This window comes from Phalacrocorax carbo, chromosome 16 (assembly GCF_963921805.1).
Source record: "Phalacrocorax carbo chromosome 16, bPhaCar2.1, whole genome shotgun sequence".
NCBI classification, from domain to species: Eukaryota; Metazoa; Chordata; class Aves; order Suliformes; family Phalacrocoracidae; genus Phalacrocorax; species Phalacrocorax carbo.
The window spans coordinates 6,958,404-6,973,681 of record NC_087528.1 but is presented as its reverse complement, the minus strand read 5'-3'; the positions used below and the strand labels follow the sequence as shown (position 1 = coordinate 6,973,681).

The window sequence follows — 15,278 nt, the reverse complement described above, 5'->3', positions numbered from 1 at the left end:
ATTTTGAAAAACAGTGGGGCTGGAAGGAAGGTTTTTCCCTTTCTTGGAGAGAAAGATACCTGCTTTCATATTCCTAACTTTGATCAAGAGCTGTCAGTAATCACATCTTTGGAGTCTGGTGTACTAATACCTATTTTCCATACCCTGTCTGTTGAGCCTTCTGTTGTATTGTGAAATCATTGGGGAGTTGCTGCGCCCTTTTCTAGCCTGGGAAACTTCTAGTGCATCGTTCTACCATGTGAAAGAAACACAGATTTGAAATAATTCAGCCTGTCATCATAGGAAATACCTTCGAAGGTGATGAGAAAAAGCTTTCTGATACCAGGGTGGAGGAGGACTAAGGTCTGCGATAAGATGCCCCGTCTCTTGACGTGCCTCTATGGGTCTTTAACGTGTCTAGTGCCACTTTGGCATGGCTGTCTTGTTGTGACTGTGCCAAGTATTGATCGTTTAAAATGACGCATGAAGATCCTAAAATAGTTTATAAAATGACATGTCTTCTTTCAGAATCAGCTGTGTTCAGAAAACATTCAGGAAAAAGGGGGAAACTGTGGAGGCTCTCAGAAGTAAGAACATTTTAGCTTTTTAGCTGCTTGCCAGATGTGGAGGAGCAATAGCTGAATTGTTGAGTGGTCTTTTGTGTTTCAGTTCGGGCTTTTTGGTTTCCTTTAGCGGGGTGGGACGTTGGAGCGTGAATGCCAGATGTGCCTGTGTGTGTCTTCTCTCACCGCTTTGGCAGTAATCTTGTTTAAAATGGCATCCCAAAAAGAAGAGCCCTTCCGACACTAAAGAAAGCCTGCTGACATCATCCCTGTTATTCCTCCTCTGCCTGTGTCGTTAGTGGTGTGATTTTTCCGTGCCCCATCTCCCAGATGTTTTCATCTCATTTCCCCGCGTGGCGTTTAAACGCGGCCGCCCCGCAGCCAGCGCGGGGACTGTCCCAGCCCCAGCGGTCCCGTGCCATGCTGGGCTGTGGGGGAAAGGCGGCCCTTCGAACAGAGAGTAAATGCATACCCCATATGTCAGTATTTGAATTTACCTCTGCGGTAGGAGCCAGCTCCAGGTGCCACGAGCACATCGCTAACGTCTCCTCTTTCTCTTGCGCCTGCCTCGGGGACCAGATTTATCCTTCGACATCTATGAGGGTCAGATCACAGCTCTGCTCGGGCACAGCGGGACCGGGAAGACGACGCTGATGAACATCCTTTGTGGGCTGTGTCCACCCACGGACGGTGAGCTTCTCCGGTGTTAGGAGGTTTTGAGTACCCTGGTTTTGAAAACCCAAGCAGTTAACCTGAAATAACCATAAAGGTTGCACCAATTTTTTGTCTGGGTAATGTCTGGAAGAGTCGACTTTAGATTCATGTTCCTGTTATCCTGCTTTCCAGCTGAAAAAAAAACCCAAACCAAAACGAAACCCCTTGGTTGATTGCTTCTGGCTTTTCTTTTTTTTTTTTTTTAGGGTTCGTCTCTGTCTATGGGCACAAAGTCTCTGAAATCGATGAAATGCTTGAAGTGCGACAGATAGCAGGTGTGTGCCCGCAGTCCGACATACACTTTGATATATTAACCGTGGAGGAGAATCTCTCCATATTTGCTGCAATTAAAGGAATCCCGCAGAATGATTTGATACAAGAGGTAAGTCAGCTGGGCACAGATGTTGTCTTGTATGTTCATTTTTAACCTGTAGGGCAAGGTAGCTTTACATTGTACAGACATTTCCTTAAGACCAGTTTGCAGGGGAATATTACTTTACAGTGTAACAGACAAGGGGGCAAAGTACAGACAGATGTTTTTACGTAGATGATCTGCTAAATTTTCCTAGGAAACTAAAATGTCCATGAAACACTTCAAACCCTAGCAATTGTGTTCAAGCATAGACACCTTTTAACTTCTTCAGGTTTGCTGGAGCTTAAGGCCCTGCTGTGGACGTACAGGTTTGTTAGCAGGGCGCGCAGCTCAGAAACCGAATACGCTGTGAATTAGCGTCAGTGAATTGGAATGTTAATTGTTAATTATCTGGTTTAGAAAAAAAATACAGCTTTTTTAACAATAAATGTGTTTCTTTTGTTTTAAAGGTGCAGAAGGTGTTGCTGGATTTGGATATGCAGCCTATCAGAGACAACCAAGCTAAAAAATTAAGTGGGGGGCAGAAAAGGCGGCTGTCGGTGGGCGTTGCTGTTCTCGGGAACCCAAAGGTGAGTGTGATGGAGGCGTTCCCAGCTTCGTGTCACTCATACACCTACGGGCTGATGTCTCCTGTCAAAACCAAATAATGCATATGATATGTAAGATGCAGAAATTAGTGCTATGAGCAACCGTCACTTTTTCTGCCCCTCATTTGTAGTTTAAACAATTAAAATCGCTTCAGTAGCTCAACTTCTGTACTTGAGGATGTTAATGGCGTAGGTAATAGCAGTAGCTCTGGATTTGATTTCTTTGAAATAAACAGCGTGACAAGTTTTATGTAGTTTCTGGCAGGTAACATTTAGCCCCCAACAGTGACGCTGTTGGAGACTTCCCTTGCAAAGCCATCCAGGCACTTGGAGCAGGGACGGAGCCAGAGAGCTCCTTTGTGCTACAGATCTATTATTTCTAGCCTGTAAGAATGGGAACTGCTTTTAGATCTGTATTTAAAAGTGATGCATGTGACAGTTCACTGGGATTTTAAAAGCATGTGTGCATATTTAACCATCCCTTAATAGGAGGAGTGAATCCATAGCTAAACGTAATTATGTTAGAAATGGAATAAATCAGGCTATAACTTACTATATGATTTTTCCATTTGTCACAACAGGAGATGAATTTTTTTCAAAGCATAGTGAAGACAGCTGCCTTGCTTACTCTAGGCTGTTTCCTATATGTTCTAGAGGACTAACTGGCAGGCTTCAAACAAAAAGCCCCGTATCCGTTGCTTAGGCGGGGTTTCCCGGGGTCAGTACCTTGCACGTGGGTATGGCTTTGCAAACGCTTCTTGGTTTTGCACAAAGGTTTTACTGCTGGATGAGCCGACTGCGGGGATGGATCCGTGTTCGCGGCACATCGTCTGGAACCTCCTGAAAAACAGAAAAGCGAATCGTGTGACCGTTTTCAGTACCCACTTCATGGACGAGGCAGATATCCTCGCTGGTGAGTCCTGCCGCAGCCCCCTGGGAACCCGGTCCCCGAGTGACACTCATGTATTACAGTGATGCTTCTCTAACCATGGTTATGCCTTTATTTGACATATATAGTTGCTTGTAAATTGGCAGTCCTCTGCTATTTTTTTCTGTGTTTGCTTGTTTGTTTCTAGATCGTAAAGCTGTGATTTCCCAAGGGATGTTAAAATGTCTTGGATCTTCTCTCTTTCTCAAAAGCAAATGGGGAATTGGCTACCGCTTGAGGTATTCTTTTTGTGTGATACCTGTTACGTGATACCATGTATCTTTTTTTTTATTGTTTTCTGTTGAAATCTGTATGGCAGCAAAAAAACTTCCTTTTATCATCTTCATACTGAACGTTTGGTGCTCTGCTGCCTGCCAGTTCTGATGCAGGCGTAAGGAGAAAAGCAAGCTTTAAAAACCCAATTTCTTGTGTATTTTCATAGCATGCACATCGACGCCTATTGCAACACGGAAGCTACAACCTCGCTGATAAGACAGCACGTACCTGCAGCCAGCCTGATCCAAGAGAACGACGAGCAGCTCGTGTACACCCTGCCGCTCAAGGACATGGACAAGTTCGCAGGTAACAGTGGTTTTGTTGCGCTGCAGGGTTGAATGGCTGCAGAAGAGGAATCCATCGAGTGCGGCTGTAGCCTGCAATTCTTGTTACTGCTGCATTTATGTGTGTTTATACATACTCATTTTTTGGCTAATACTCAGTCAGTGAGGTCTTTCTCACGTGAGTGAGGACCGCGTGGCCTCCTCCGAGGGGGTGTGGTATGTTATGGGGGATGTGGGTACCCGACGGCAAGTGCTGGGGAGACACCTTTAGCAGAAGGGTGAAGAGACCCTTTTGTCCAAGAATCCCCTTGTCCTGCAGAAGCATCATCTTATTGCAGAGAGTTTGAATGAGCAGGGCTGGCCTCCAGCAGGAAGCCAGAAAGCCCCAAGGCCTACAGTAATCAAACCCTCTTGTTGCGAGCCGCAAAGGGCATTGTGTCACAGCCCTAAAATTCACTGGTGCGAGGGAGCATGGAACAGATGTGTTGGTTTCACTAGGTGGCAGCAATTATCTGATCAGTCCGACACGGGACTCCTTGTTCATCTCCCAGGAGAAAATGGAAGAAACAGTGTGTCTTTTGCGCTACGTGGAAAGCTAAGGGCGAATCAATACTGATGTGAATGCGCTCATATTTCATAAATGCTTTTGTCCCCGTTGCATTTAAGCAGTTAATAATTTATTAGCTTTACCTTTAGCAGCTGCTGCATGTACTTTTGAAAAACAGGCATCTTTATGCAAGATTGAATCAATGCCCCTGAACTGTTCTAAGGCAAAGCTGCGGTTAGGAATATGCCTCAGCCACTGGGGCAGAAGAAATCATGGAGATCTCATGAGCACCGCTCGGTATCTGACTGCTCTTCCCATTTTAGACATCTGCATTTCCCTTCAATGTGACCTTGACTCTGAAGCTCCTCATTTTGTCAAGTCCTTCACTTCATAGGACTGGCAAGAGCCCAATAGTGCTTTTTTATCCCAAGGTGCTAATAAGTGCTCTCACTCTGAACATCATTTTGGTCTTCAAGCTATTCATGCCGTCCAGATTCTCCTGCCCATTTAAGCTGGCTTTACAGATCTGGGTATTTAGATACACATTAAAAATTACTCAGTGGTTTTATTTGTAAAATCTCTCCGTGTCTGGGCAGGGATCTGGGTAGGATGAGCTGTCCTGCAGTCCCCGTGCGTGGTTTCCAGGAGAGGGGAGCTCGCAGCCAGCCAGGAGCCAGCTCTGAGCCCAGGAGCTTTCGAATGCTGAGGTGGTTTTCGTAAACACTACAGCTTTGGGAAGACAGGCCACATTTCCCATACCTGACCACAGAGGTGGCAGTTCTGTGCTAAAAGGAGCTTATCTCAACCTTGATTCTCAAGCCATAACCCATGTCTTTGTAATTAAGCAACCTTATTTACACGTTACCTGCTGTTTAGAGTACCGTGCAGAAGGCTTTAGGGATGCCTCTGATGGGCTTGAAGACCTCTTGGGAAGACGATGTAATCCTGTTTCAGAGCAACCAGTATGTTTCACTTCTGTCTCTAGGCTTGTTTTCTGACCTCGACACTCATTCCCATTTGGGCGTTATCACCTATGGCGTTTCCATGACGACACTGGAGGATGTCTATTTGAAACTGGAAGTTGAGGCAGAGATAGATCAAGCAGGTGGGATGGACCGCGGCTGTTTTCCTGTTTTCCCTCATATTTGATTTAGTCTTGAGTAGTGTAGAATTGTCCGTGCCATGTCACTGCCAGAAGGAGTTTTGCTATGGAGGTAAGAATAAAAAATCCTGTTGCGGAGTGCTACACCCCGCAGTATGGGGCTCCTTCGGTCTCACGGCACTCCAGGCTTTTGAAATATTTAACGTGAAAAGCACGCAAAAGCAGCGAGTTGGGTGGGGAGTGATTCTAGGAGGATCCAGGGGAAAAGCTTTTTACTGGCTGTCTCTGCAGTAATTAATGTTTCATCCAGTGTACTTACATCAAACTTCTTTGCTTTACAGTTGCACTTTTTATGGCTGTTTTTTTTAAAATGTGCTTTATTTTCCTAATGGAGCTGGCTGTCAATAAATTGTAAATGCAACGTATAAAATTTATTTCCAGCCTTCTCTGTGAACAGTAATATTAGCAGCCTGCACTTAAGGTAGAAATAGCTGAACTTGTCTTTCATCCCCTCCTTTAAATTAACTTCCAATTCAAATGAAAAGTTGGGACCACTTAATATTACTCCAGAGTTAATCAGTTCTTCTGATGTCAACTTTGAATCATTTAAGCTATCTTAATCTTTCTAGAGCTTTTTTTCGTGATACAGACCAGTAAACTATCCTGCTCTGCAAAGCTTTTGTGTGGCTGTAAGAAGGTTTAACAGCTGAATATGCTGGTACTGAATAATACGGGTGCATACATAGGCTAATGGTATGAAATTGGGGCAAGTCGCACCTTCTGAGTAGCAGAAATTTGTATCATCTGCTGTGTGGGTGATTCAGGGCTTTGGGGTAAATTGGTGTCGTTGAGCTTGGGGTTAATTTGAGAAATGGCAATGACATGAGATGGTTTCTCCAATAGCAAGGGGAAGGAACTGATGGCCACCCAGCTTTCTCCAGCCCTACCATTTCAAACCACATAGCTTTGACAGAGCATCAAATTTGTAGTGTTTTACTCTATTCTTCTTCAGATTATAGCGTGTTCAGTTCCCAGCAAGTACAGGACGAAATGGATACAAAATCCCTTGACGATATGGAGCAGAGCCTCCTGATGCTCTCGGAGACGAAGGCGCCGGCAATGAGCAACACAGCCCTCTGGAAGAAGCAGGTTTCCACCATAGCAAAAGTCCACTTCCTTAGTCTCAAGCGGGAAAATAAATGCGTGAGAGTTATGTAAGTATTGGGGCTTCCTCCCTTGTATACTGAGTTCTCAAAACCTGTGTGAATGATACCAGAGAAATGGCAGGATGTGAGTCATTTTTTTCCCCATAGTTACATTTCAACAATAACAAGTATTACTGTTGAATGCATGCTTTTTGGGGAGCAAGGGAGACGCTGTTTTAATAACATGCACATGAACTGGGTTGGCTTTTGCTGAATTTTAATAAAACTGAAACTTTTATTTCTTTCAGGTTGTTGCTTTTTCTGATTTTTCTTGTAGTTCAGATTTTACTGTTTTTCATCCACCACATAATCAAAAATTCTGTAGCTGCAATCAGACTTTCCCCAGATTTGTACTTGCTGAAGCCCGGAGAGGACTCTCACAAGTACAGGAGCCGTCTCCTGCTGCAGAACTCCACAGGTAGGAGAGCAGCGCTCCGCAGGGGTAGCTCCTGTCTCCACCTCTCTCTTTAAATGTAGCATCTCACATGGTGGGGCAAGATGGTGTGTGCTACTTTGGGGGTTTGGAACAAAATTTTTCTTCAAAATTAACCCAAGCGAAGAGTTTCCAAGTACCTAGAGATGGTAGGGAGTGAGTACCCTTTGTGCCGTAGAGCTTGCCTCAGAGATCCTCCTCCTCCTGTGCCTGGTAGCCTTGCGCTTGCTACACGTAAGATGACCCATATGAAGGAACTGGCCAGAGAGACATTTAGATACATCAACGTTAAAATCCTGCTACAAAGCATTTTGGAAAATTCCTTTTTGTTTCAACTTAAGAAGTTTTAAAAGCGCGAGCAGTGATCTGGGCACTAGAAGTGAGCGTCCGTTTGAGCTATTGGGAATTTCTGCTTAATACCAGTTCATTTCTCTCTGTTCAGCTGAAACTCTGAGTATCCTGATGATGCTTGTTGGCACCTCCGCAGCCTCGCTGCTGCATTTGACTTGCACAAATTAACTGGAGAATACAACCAAATAATTTTCTTGACTGCTTTGAAGGCTGCTGAGCGGGAAGCCGAAATAACACTCGTGTTGCCCAAAATAGCGGAGGACTCTCTTTGGTGGTCATGTGGAAGGAAATAGTGATCTTTCATCGTAGGATTATGTCAGTGGGAAAATGCATCAATAATTTTGTGTTAAATACTCCAAGATGGTGCTGAGTAGTCGATGTTTTCTGTGTCTTACCCCAGAATCGGATATCAATGACATTGTCCGCTCTCTTGGAAGCATGAACATACTCTTGGAGATGTTCAATGACAGTGATTACGTCTCAGCTGCACCTCACAGCGCAGCCTTAAACGTGTTTGACCTCGAATCCAGACAGGTAAGACGGAGAGACGGGCTCGGCCGTATCCCAGAGAGCAGACAAGCAGCTGGTTGGGGGCTGGTTTTGTTGTACGCTTGCCTGAAAGGCGCGTATTGAGTCATATAATCAAATAATACCATATAATATTGTTTATACAAGAGGCCTGCGAAGAGGACTTGTATTAACAGAATGGAAGTACTATCAAAATAAATGTTCTTCCATAATTATAATTATGGGAGGCTAATGAATCTTCCATCCCCCTTTCTTCCCCACAAGGATACAAAAAGCCAAGAGAAATATTTTACTTCACAAGGGATCTGGCATAAAAATTTATTTTTTTTTAAACTTATACTGGCTGAGTTATACCATTTGACAGAAGTATAATTCCGTGGTGCTCTCATGTGTAAAGAAAAAGGAGTTTCTTGGATTGTAGCTATTCATTTCAGTACGGTCACTGAAGGAATGTCAGAAAGATTTGAACATCGGGGTCATATTTAATCTCCAACAAAGGAAATGCTTTGCAATACGCCAGCTCTGTCTCTTGTTCCTGTTTTTATTCATTGCAAACTGTTAATATTAGTGTGGCAGTGCAGCCCTTAGCTAATGCAGATTTTTGCCTGTCTGATTTTTAAATGCGTTAGCAAGAACATACGAGTACAGGTCGTTGTGTGTTTTGTTTTTTGAGACACTAATTGTCTGGAGCATCATTTGTCATAGCATCACAGTTGCACAAAACATACTGGGAATTTCTTCCAAATAATTTGTTCTCTATGAGCATGACTGTTTTCCTGAATTAGGTTACGTGTTTTAAGCACCCTGAGCAGCCCAGAGCTTCCTGCAAAGCATACTCTGTTATGCAAAGGCTTTTCCCAATATTCAGGTTTAATTAAGCCCATAGGAGAGCCCTCTCAGGATATTACCCTTCGTGCAGAAGAATTAATACAGCAAACACTTTCCTTTCCAGAACTATGTTTTCACGATCATATTCAACAGTACCATGGTGCATTCCCTGCCAGTTTTGATGAATATTGTCAGCAATCTACTTCTGCGCAATTTAAACGTGACAGAGAGCATCGAAATCTGGAGCAACCCCTTCATTCAGGTGAGCAGCACCCGCGGCTGCAGCGGGGGCTGCGCGGCAAAAATCACCCTTAAACACAGGGCGGGTGGCAAAGCATCCCTGGGGTCGGAGGGGGAGCGTAGGAACGTGCTCTAGGGGAAGGGAGAAGCTGTTTGGGAGTGTCTGCAGCACCAGGGGCTGTGCTCTGCAGAGCACCATCGGGAAGGACTGGACCCAGTAGCCAAAGCCTGTTAAGTCCTTGGCGGTATGGACCTTTGCAGAGTTGAAGAGGGCTTGAAAGGTGCTGGGATTTTGTTCTGCAGCTTGTGGAAGTGGAGAAAAATGTGGTTTGGAGGGGGGATGTGCTGCTGGGAATTTGTTACGGGTCTGCTACGGGTTACCTGCAGTTCTTGGAGGCGGAGCATGGGGATGCTGCAGGTCTGCGGCCTCCGGTGAGGAGACGAGAGGAGCTGCCGCAGGAGGTAAATGCTCTAGGAGCTTATTAGATGCTCCTATAAGTTCTCCAAAAACTTCCATGGGTGTTTTACTTCATGCTGTGGCTCAGACGATCTTGAGATAGACAGAATATATGTTTTAGCACTTACGGTCATGTTCCAGTTCTAAATGCGTGGTTTTGGTCACCCACATTCTGGTATTGAAATGTGATTTATATTTCAGAATCTTCCAGACACAATTTTCAGACTAGAGATTTATTTTGAAGCTGTGTTACTGGGAATCATTATTACTGGAATGCCACCCTATTTTGCCATGGACAATGCAGAAAACCATAAGGTAAACTCCCAGATGTGGGCTCATAGACCGCACAAGAACTAGAAAACCTTGGGATTTTGGGAAAACCTTAAGGGGTGTTTTAAATAGGGTCTTTTGCCGTGAGGGGCAGTATGGATGTGACTGCTGTTTGCTGCCTGGGGTAGAGCAGATCTGGGAGAAGCTTTGCTTTCTGTGGAAATGCTTTTTGCTGCTTTGGCAGCTAAAATCAGCAGTAACTGGGTGACGCAGCGATACCACGTCAGCGTAAAAGCAGCGTATTGGAGGGAAAAACAAGATCCTGCTCACACACGAGGCAGATTAACATGGTGTTAATTTTAATTAACATTTAACCATGCATTTCCTTTTCCTGTTGCAGATCAAAGCATACACACAGCTGAAGATAGCGGGGCTTTATCCCTCTGCTTACTGGACTGGGCAAGCTGTCATCGACCTCCCGCTGTTTTTCTCCATCCTTGTCCTGATGATAGGCAGCCTCTTTGCCTTTCACTACGGCGTTTATTTCTACGTTGGCAAGTTCCTCGCTGTGGTGAGTGCGGTGGGGACCAGAGCACAGACGGGGATGTGAGAGCATGGTTATGTTATTTTCCACCAGTGTTTATTTTTATTAGGTGGTTCAGCAGATTTTTCCAACTGAGATACAGGGACGATGCCTAATTAAGGCTGCTGGTGCGGAGGCACCAGTCAGGCTGCACCAACGGCAAAACAGTACTGCTTTTCATGGGGAAAAATGCTCAGGTTTTGGAATTTCATTCAGAACTGGAATAAAATGGAGCTTTAAAATACCAGGATCTTCCAAGGAAATGCTCCGTCCTTCTTCTCCCCGCTTGCTCAGTCTGCTTTGTGCTCTTTGCCGCCGATTGCTAGCTGCTCCCTTTGATCGGCGTGCTGCTGATGACAAGGTTACGGTGACTTTGAACGCAGACCAGCTCCGCAATGAGTTGCAGCGTATGATTGAATTGAAGAGACTACAAATCTTCATGTCTTTTATATTCAGAGCGGGCTTTCCTGAGATATTGGCTGTAATTGAAAAGAATCAGATTTCCCTAGCTGCTTTCGGAGCAGCTCTGGGTTAATCAGGCTTGAGATGTGACCGTTGTGCTGCAGGGCTACTTATCTACCAGGGCATCTACCCTTGTTCTAATTTCTGCAAAAATGCTAAGGCTGAAGGATGGAATTCCTAATATTTGCCAGAATCTTCAGGTCAACTTTTATGAGAGCCAGTGTTACAAAAAAATGGGAAATAGTTTAAAGGAAACAGAGAGAGTGAGGTTCCTGCCTACCCATGAACTCCTTTATTTGTGTCTTTATATGCTGTATGTACCGAGGCAGCAAAACATGTCAAATTAAGTGACAAAAATGAACCCAGAGTTATGTAGCACACTAAAGTAATGCCAGTTGATCCTTATACAAAAAATTCCCCCCTGGGTCCTTGCCATAGATTTCCTGAGAAACCTTTCCTGTCTTTGCAGATATTCTGCCTGATTGGTTATGTCCCGTCAGTCGTGCTCTTCACTTACGTGGTCTCCTTCACGTTTAAAAAAGTCCAGAACACAAAAGAATTTTGGTCATTTATATTTTCAGTGGTGAGTAACTTCACCTTGAGTTCGGTTAGCTGGGAAGATTGGTTATCTCCAAAGCCACAACAGGCTTCCCAGTTATTTTATTTAACTGTGTGTCCTTAATGCCAAGAAACTTGAAACATTTACTGATGTATTACTGTCATATCCTAAATCCCAAAAGCTTTAAAAAATGTGCCTCAGATTAGATAACTTAGGCTTAGAGGGCCTGAACTGAATAAAAATGGACTTTTTTCTCCCTTTTCTTTTGTACAGACAGCCTTGCTCTGCACGGTTGTCACTGAAGTGGCCTTTTTTCTGGACTATTACCTGGTAACCACCATCCTGCATTACGTCTTCTCCATCTTCATTCCTATTTATCCCCTTATTGGCTGTCTGATTTGTTTTATAAAGGTAAGAGGGCACAGAAGATCCTCTCCAGAGCTTTTGTAGATGGCTGGCGTTGGGTGGGCGTCTTTAATGAGAACGAGACAGCAGTTGGCTGCCTAGTGCTGGAATATCCATAGCCATTTAACACCTGAAGAGTAGCAACTGCTGGTGAAGAATCACCTTTTTCCTGTAAGGAAAGTGTTGCAGTTCTAAAATGAGTGAAGAAACAAGTTGTCCATTAAATATCTAGAGGAAAACCGTGTGTTTCTCAGCGTGTGGACTGGGCAAACTCAGTGATGGGAGATGGGTTACTTGGGAGTCGGTGGCTTTAAACTGGGAGCAGCCCCAGGGACTCTGATGGAGGTTTATTGGTGTCAGGCTCATGCAAGCAGGGTCTCTGCAGAGCCCAGAAAGGGCTTGAGCCACGCAGTTTAAATGGCTGATTTGAGACTAAACTGCGATACAGAATATGCAGTTTCTGGGAGGTGATTATTTACCTGAATGTATTTTTTTGCATTGTCAGGTCTCGTGGAAAGGCAAGCGAAAGGATGGAGGGTACTACGACCCCTGGGACCGGCTCCTGGTAGCAGTTATAGCTGTAAGCATGGTTATTTGATTATTTACCATATTTGCTGTAGAGGATTGCTGACTCCTGCTGGGAGGCCCCTTCTGTTCAGGCATCTCTGTTAATGAGGATTGGATCTAATGATCAGCCTCGCTGGAGCCTGCAGCTTTGCAACCTGTTGCAGCATGAACAGCATCAGTAAAAGCTGCTGCGCCCACCAGCTCAACATCTGCTCCTTCAGTAGTCTCACTAACAGTGCCGATATTAATCCTGATGATTATGGGAGTCCGTGCTGATGGAGCAAGAACTCCAGAGCAAGGGACAGTCTCTTCTCTCTCCAAAAACCAAATAATTGCCATTAGCTCTAAGCAGACTTTGGCTGTGTGTCCTCAGCATCGACCCACCGAGCAGCATCTAATGATGTATTTCATCTTCTCGGAAACATCAGCGTTTCTGGGGTGGTGAAGAGCTGGTGCTTCCTGTCACTCATTGCACTGGTGGGATCATGTGTAGGCTCACCTGCAGGATCACCAGCCTTGGAGGGCTGGCAGCGCTCTGAGTAACCAGAACTGTATTTGTTGTAGCCCTATTTGCAGTGCGTGGTGTGGCTGTTCTTACTGCGATGTTTCGAGCTGAAGAATGGAGGGAGGACAGTTAGAGAGGATCCATTTTTCAGGTGTGTCTGTTCAATAGACTTTCCAAAAGTAATAGTCTAAAGAAGCCATTTTCGGAAACAATGTTGGTAATTAAACTGGAGTGTGCAGTGTATCGCTAGGGGGGATATTGCAGAAAATAACATACCTGTGGTTATATCCCATCCCAAGTGTCTCAAGAATTTGTTCTCCTAACTTCAGTTGTCTGAAATTAGGTTAATAAAGTGCAGAAATAGTTGGGGTTTTTTTTTTAACACTTCCTTTTAAGTTATATCAGTGCAACATCAGGCATTTTGTAAGGATGTCCCCTATATAAAAACAGGAGCACTTCCTCTCCCATTGCGTGGCTGGAGATGCCGTACCCCAACAAAGAGCTCAGCATAAAGATGACGTAGTTCTAATCTTGACAGTTCTTTCTGCTCTTTCGGGGCTTCTCAGATGTGCTGCATAAATGATTACTCCTGGGTTCAGCAAACACAAATCGCTTCCCGCATCAGAGCAGTGAGCAAATCCCGACTGAAAGCCGAGCAGAGGCATCATGTTGTTTTCTTCCCCTTAGAAGATGTTTTACAAAAGCCAAAACCTGGAAGCTCCCAGACGTCCCGCATGATGAGAACGAAGATGAAGACGTGAAGGCGGAGAGGCTGCGAGTCCAAGAGATACTGAGCGGCCCCAAAAGCGAGGAGGTAACGCCATCCGCTCATGGGCACTACCCAGAACCCAAGTTCAGATGTTTCCCAGAGCTGCTGGGATCTGCAGCCACTTCTCTCTTCTCTGCTAGATGCCAGCAATCCTGGTCAGCAGCTTGCACAAAGAGTTTGATGAAAGAAAGGAATTTCTTCTTGGGAGAAAAATAAAGAAAGTGGCAACAAAACATGTTTCCCTCTGTGTAAAAAAAGGTTGGCGTTCAATTACTCGCTGTTGAGCTGTTTTATTTACGAAACCAACTCTTGAATCCATTTATCTGACCTCATGGGCAATGTTTTGTGTCATCCTTTCTTTAGGAGAAATACTGGGTTTGTTAGGACCCAACGGAGCTGGGAAAAGCACGTTAATTAATATGCTCGTTGGAGAGGTTGAGCCAACCAGCGGGCAGGTACGTTACATGCTACAAACTAAATAGAAAACGAGTCTGTGTTAAATTTTTATTATTATTATTGCAAGCAATCCCAAGTGTTTTTTGATAAAACTTTACAAAAACAGGTCTGTAACTTTAATATTACTGAGTAAGGGCTATACATTTTCCTCGCAGGTTCTGATGGGAGATTATTCTTTCGGCCTGAACAGCGAAGATGAGTCGGTGAAATTTGTGGGGTACTGCCCTCAAACGAATCCGCTTTGGCCAGATATTACATTGCAGGAACACTTTGAAATTTATGGCGCTATCAAAGGAATGAGTCAGTCTGATGTTAAGGAAGTCGTAAAACGGTAAGTAGTTTATTACAGAAATATTTTAAGGTTTAGCTATATTTTTCTTAGCATTTTTTTCCCACTTTCCTTAACACAGTCTTTTTTTTTATTTAAGTTTGATTGGATCTTTTCAACAAATTCAGCAAATTTTAATTTGTAGGTTAGGAGATAGATTCAGCCACACAAAATTCAACTAATATTTTGATATTTGGTTTGGTTTTTGGTGTGCTTTTTGTTGGCTTCTTTTGGTTTTTGTTTTGTTTTGGGTTTTTTTTTGTTTTGTTCTAAAGATACAAAGTGCGAACGATGAACTTTGCAGATGCTTCAAGGACGGGGTGTCCAGGGCTTGGAGCTGTTTCTAAGTTGTCACCCTGGGCTCCTCTAGGACACGAGGCAGGTGCTTTTGTATGGAAGTGCCCAGCTCCAATTCTGCTTGTTCCTCTGCTTGTCTTATACTTCATATACAAATATATACAGATATTTGTAACCGAGTTCTTCAAATGAGACTGCTTACTGTGTGATGAGGGGGAAGCCAAACCATCACCCTCTCAGCTTTTCACATGTGGTCCTCCCCCTTCCGCAGCATCGCAAGTGCCCTGGATTTAAAAGACCACCTGCAGAAGACAACGAAGAAGCTGGGCGTAGGGCTGAAACGCAAGGTATGGGGAGCTTTTCGAGCCGCCGCGTTGGGTGCCTCCAGCAGCCGTTGTGTCCTTACCCTTTCCCTTTGCCTTCCTCCCAGCTGTGCTTTGCGCTGAGTATGCTGGGCAACCCACGGGTCACGCTTTTGGATGAACCGTCGACCGGGATGGATCCAAAAGCCAAGCAGCACATGTGGTGAGTGCCGCCGGGGCTACGTTTGCCACAGGCTCGTTTCTCCTGGGGGATTTGTCCGATTTTATGTGTGCATTATCCCTGTTAACACTAGGGAGAGACATAGACGCGGGGAATCAACGCTGCCTTAGTGCCAGGTGCACTTCGTCTGTGTCCTCTC

The 15,278-nt window shown here is 44.6% G+C and overlaps 1 protein-coding gene across 7 annotated transcripts in view; it reads left to right on the top strand.

The window, feature by feature from the left end:
* The window catches only part of ABCA5 (ATP binding cassette subfamily A member 5), a 34,583-nt gene that overhangs the window by 13,057 nt on the left and 6,248 nt on the right, over positions 1–15,278 (top strand). For 6 of the 7 annotated variants that reach the window (XR_010375489.1, XM_064467518.1, XM_064467515.1 and 3 more), the window contains 24 exons: positions 508–566; positions 1,122–1,232; positions 1,463–1,638; positions 2,079–2,198; positions 2,991–3,129; positions 3,293–3,383; positions 3,587–3,726; positions 5,237–5,356; positions 6,366–6,567; positions 6,807–6,976; positions 7,743–7,876; positions 8,823–8,960; positions 9,597–9,710; positions 10,066–10,236; positions 11,180–11,293; positions 11,543–11,680; positions 12,180–12,254; positions 12,806–12,897; positions 13,434–13,560; positions 13,656–13,773; positions 13,879–13,970; positions 14,127–14,302; positions 14,868–14,943; positions 15,027–15,121. Coding sequence is in view for 6 of the 7 variants with exons in the window: in XM_064467518.1 (XP_064323588.1) it covers positions 508–566; positions 1,122–1,232; positions 1,463–1,638; positions 2,079–2,198; positions 2,991–3,129; positions 3,293–3,383; positions 3,587–3,726; positions 5,237–5,356; positions 6,366–6,567; positions 6,807–6,976; positions 7,743–7,876; positions 8,823–8,960; positions 9,597–9,710; positions 10,066–10,236; positions 11,180–11,293; positions 11,543–11,680; positions 12,180–12,254; positions 12,806–12,897; positions 13,434–13,560; positions 13,656–13,773; positions 13,879–13,970; positions 14,127–14,302; positions 14,868–14,943; positions 15,027–15,121 (2,988 nt within the window). In the remaining variant the exon portion in view is untranslated. The remainder of the gene's footprint in view (positions 1–507; positions 567–1,121; positions 1,233–1,462; positions 1,639–2,078; positions 2,199–2,990; positions 3,130–3,292; positions 3,384–3,586; positions 3,727–5,236; positions 5,357–6,365; positions 6,568–6,806; positions 6,977–7,742; positions 7,877–8,822; positions 8,961–9,596; positions 9,711–10,065; positions 10,237–11,179; positions 11,294–11,542; positions 11,681–12,179; positions 12,255–12,805; positions 12,898–13,433; positions 13,561–13,655; positions 13,774–13,878; positions 13,971–14,126; positions 14,303–14,867; positions 14,944–15,026; positions 15,122–15,278) is intronic. The other variant, XM_064467521.1, reaches the window with a different exon arrangement.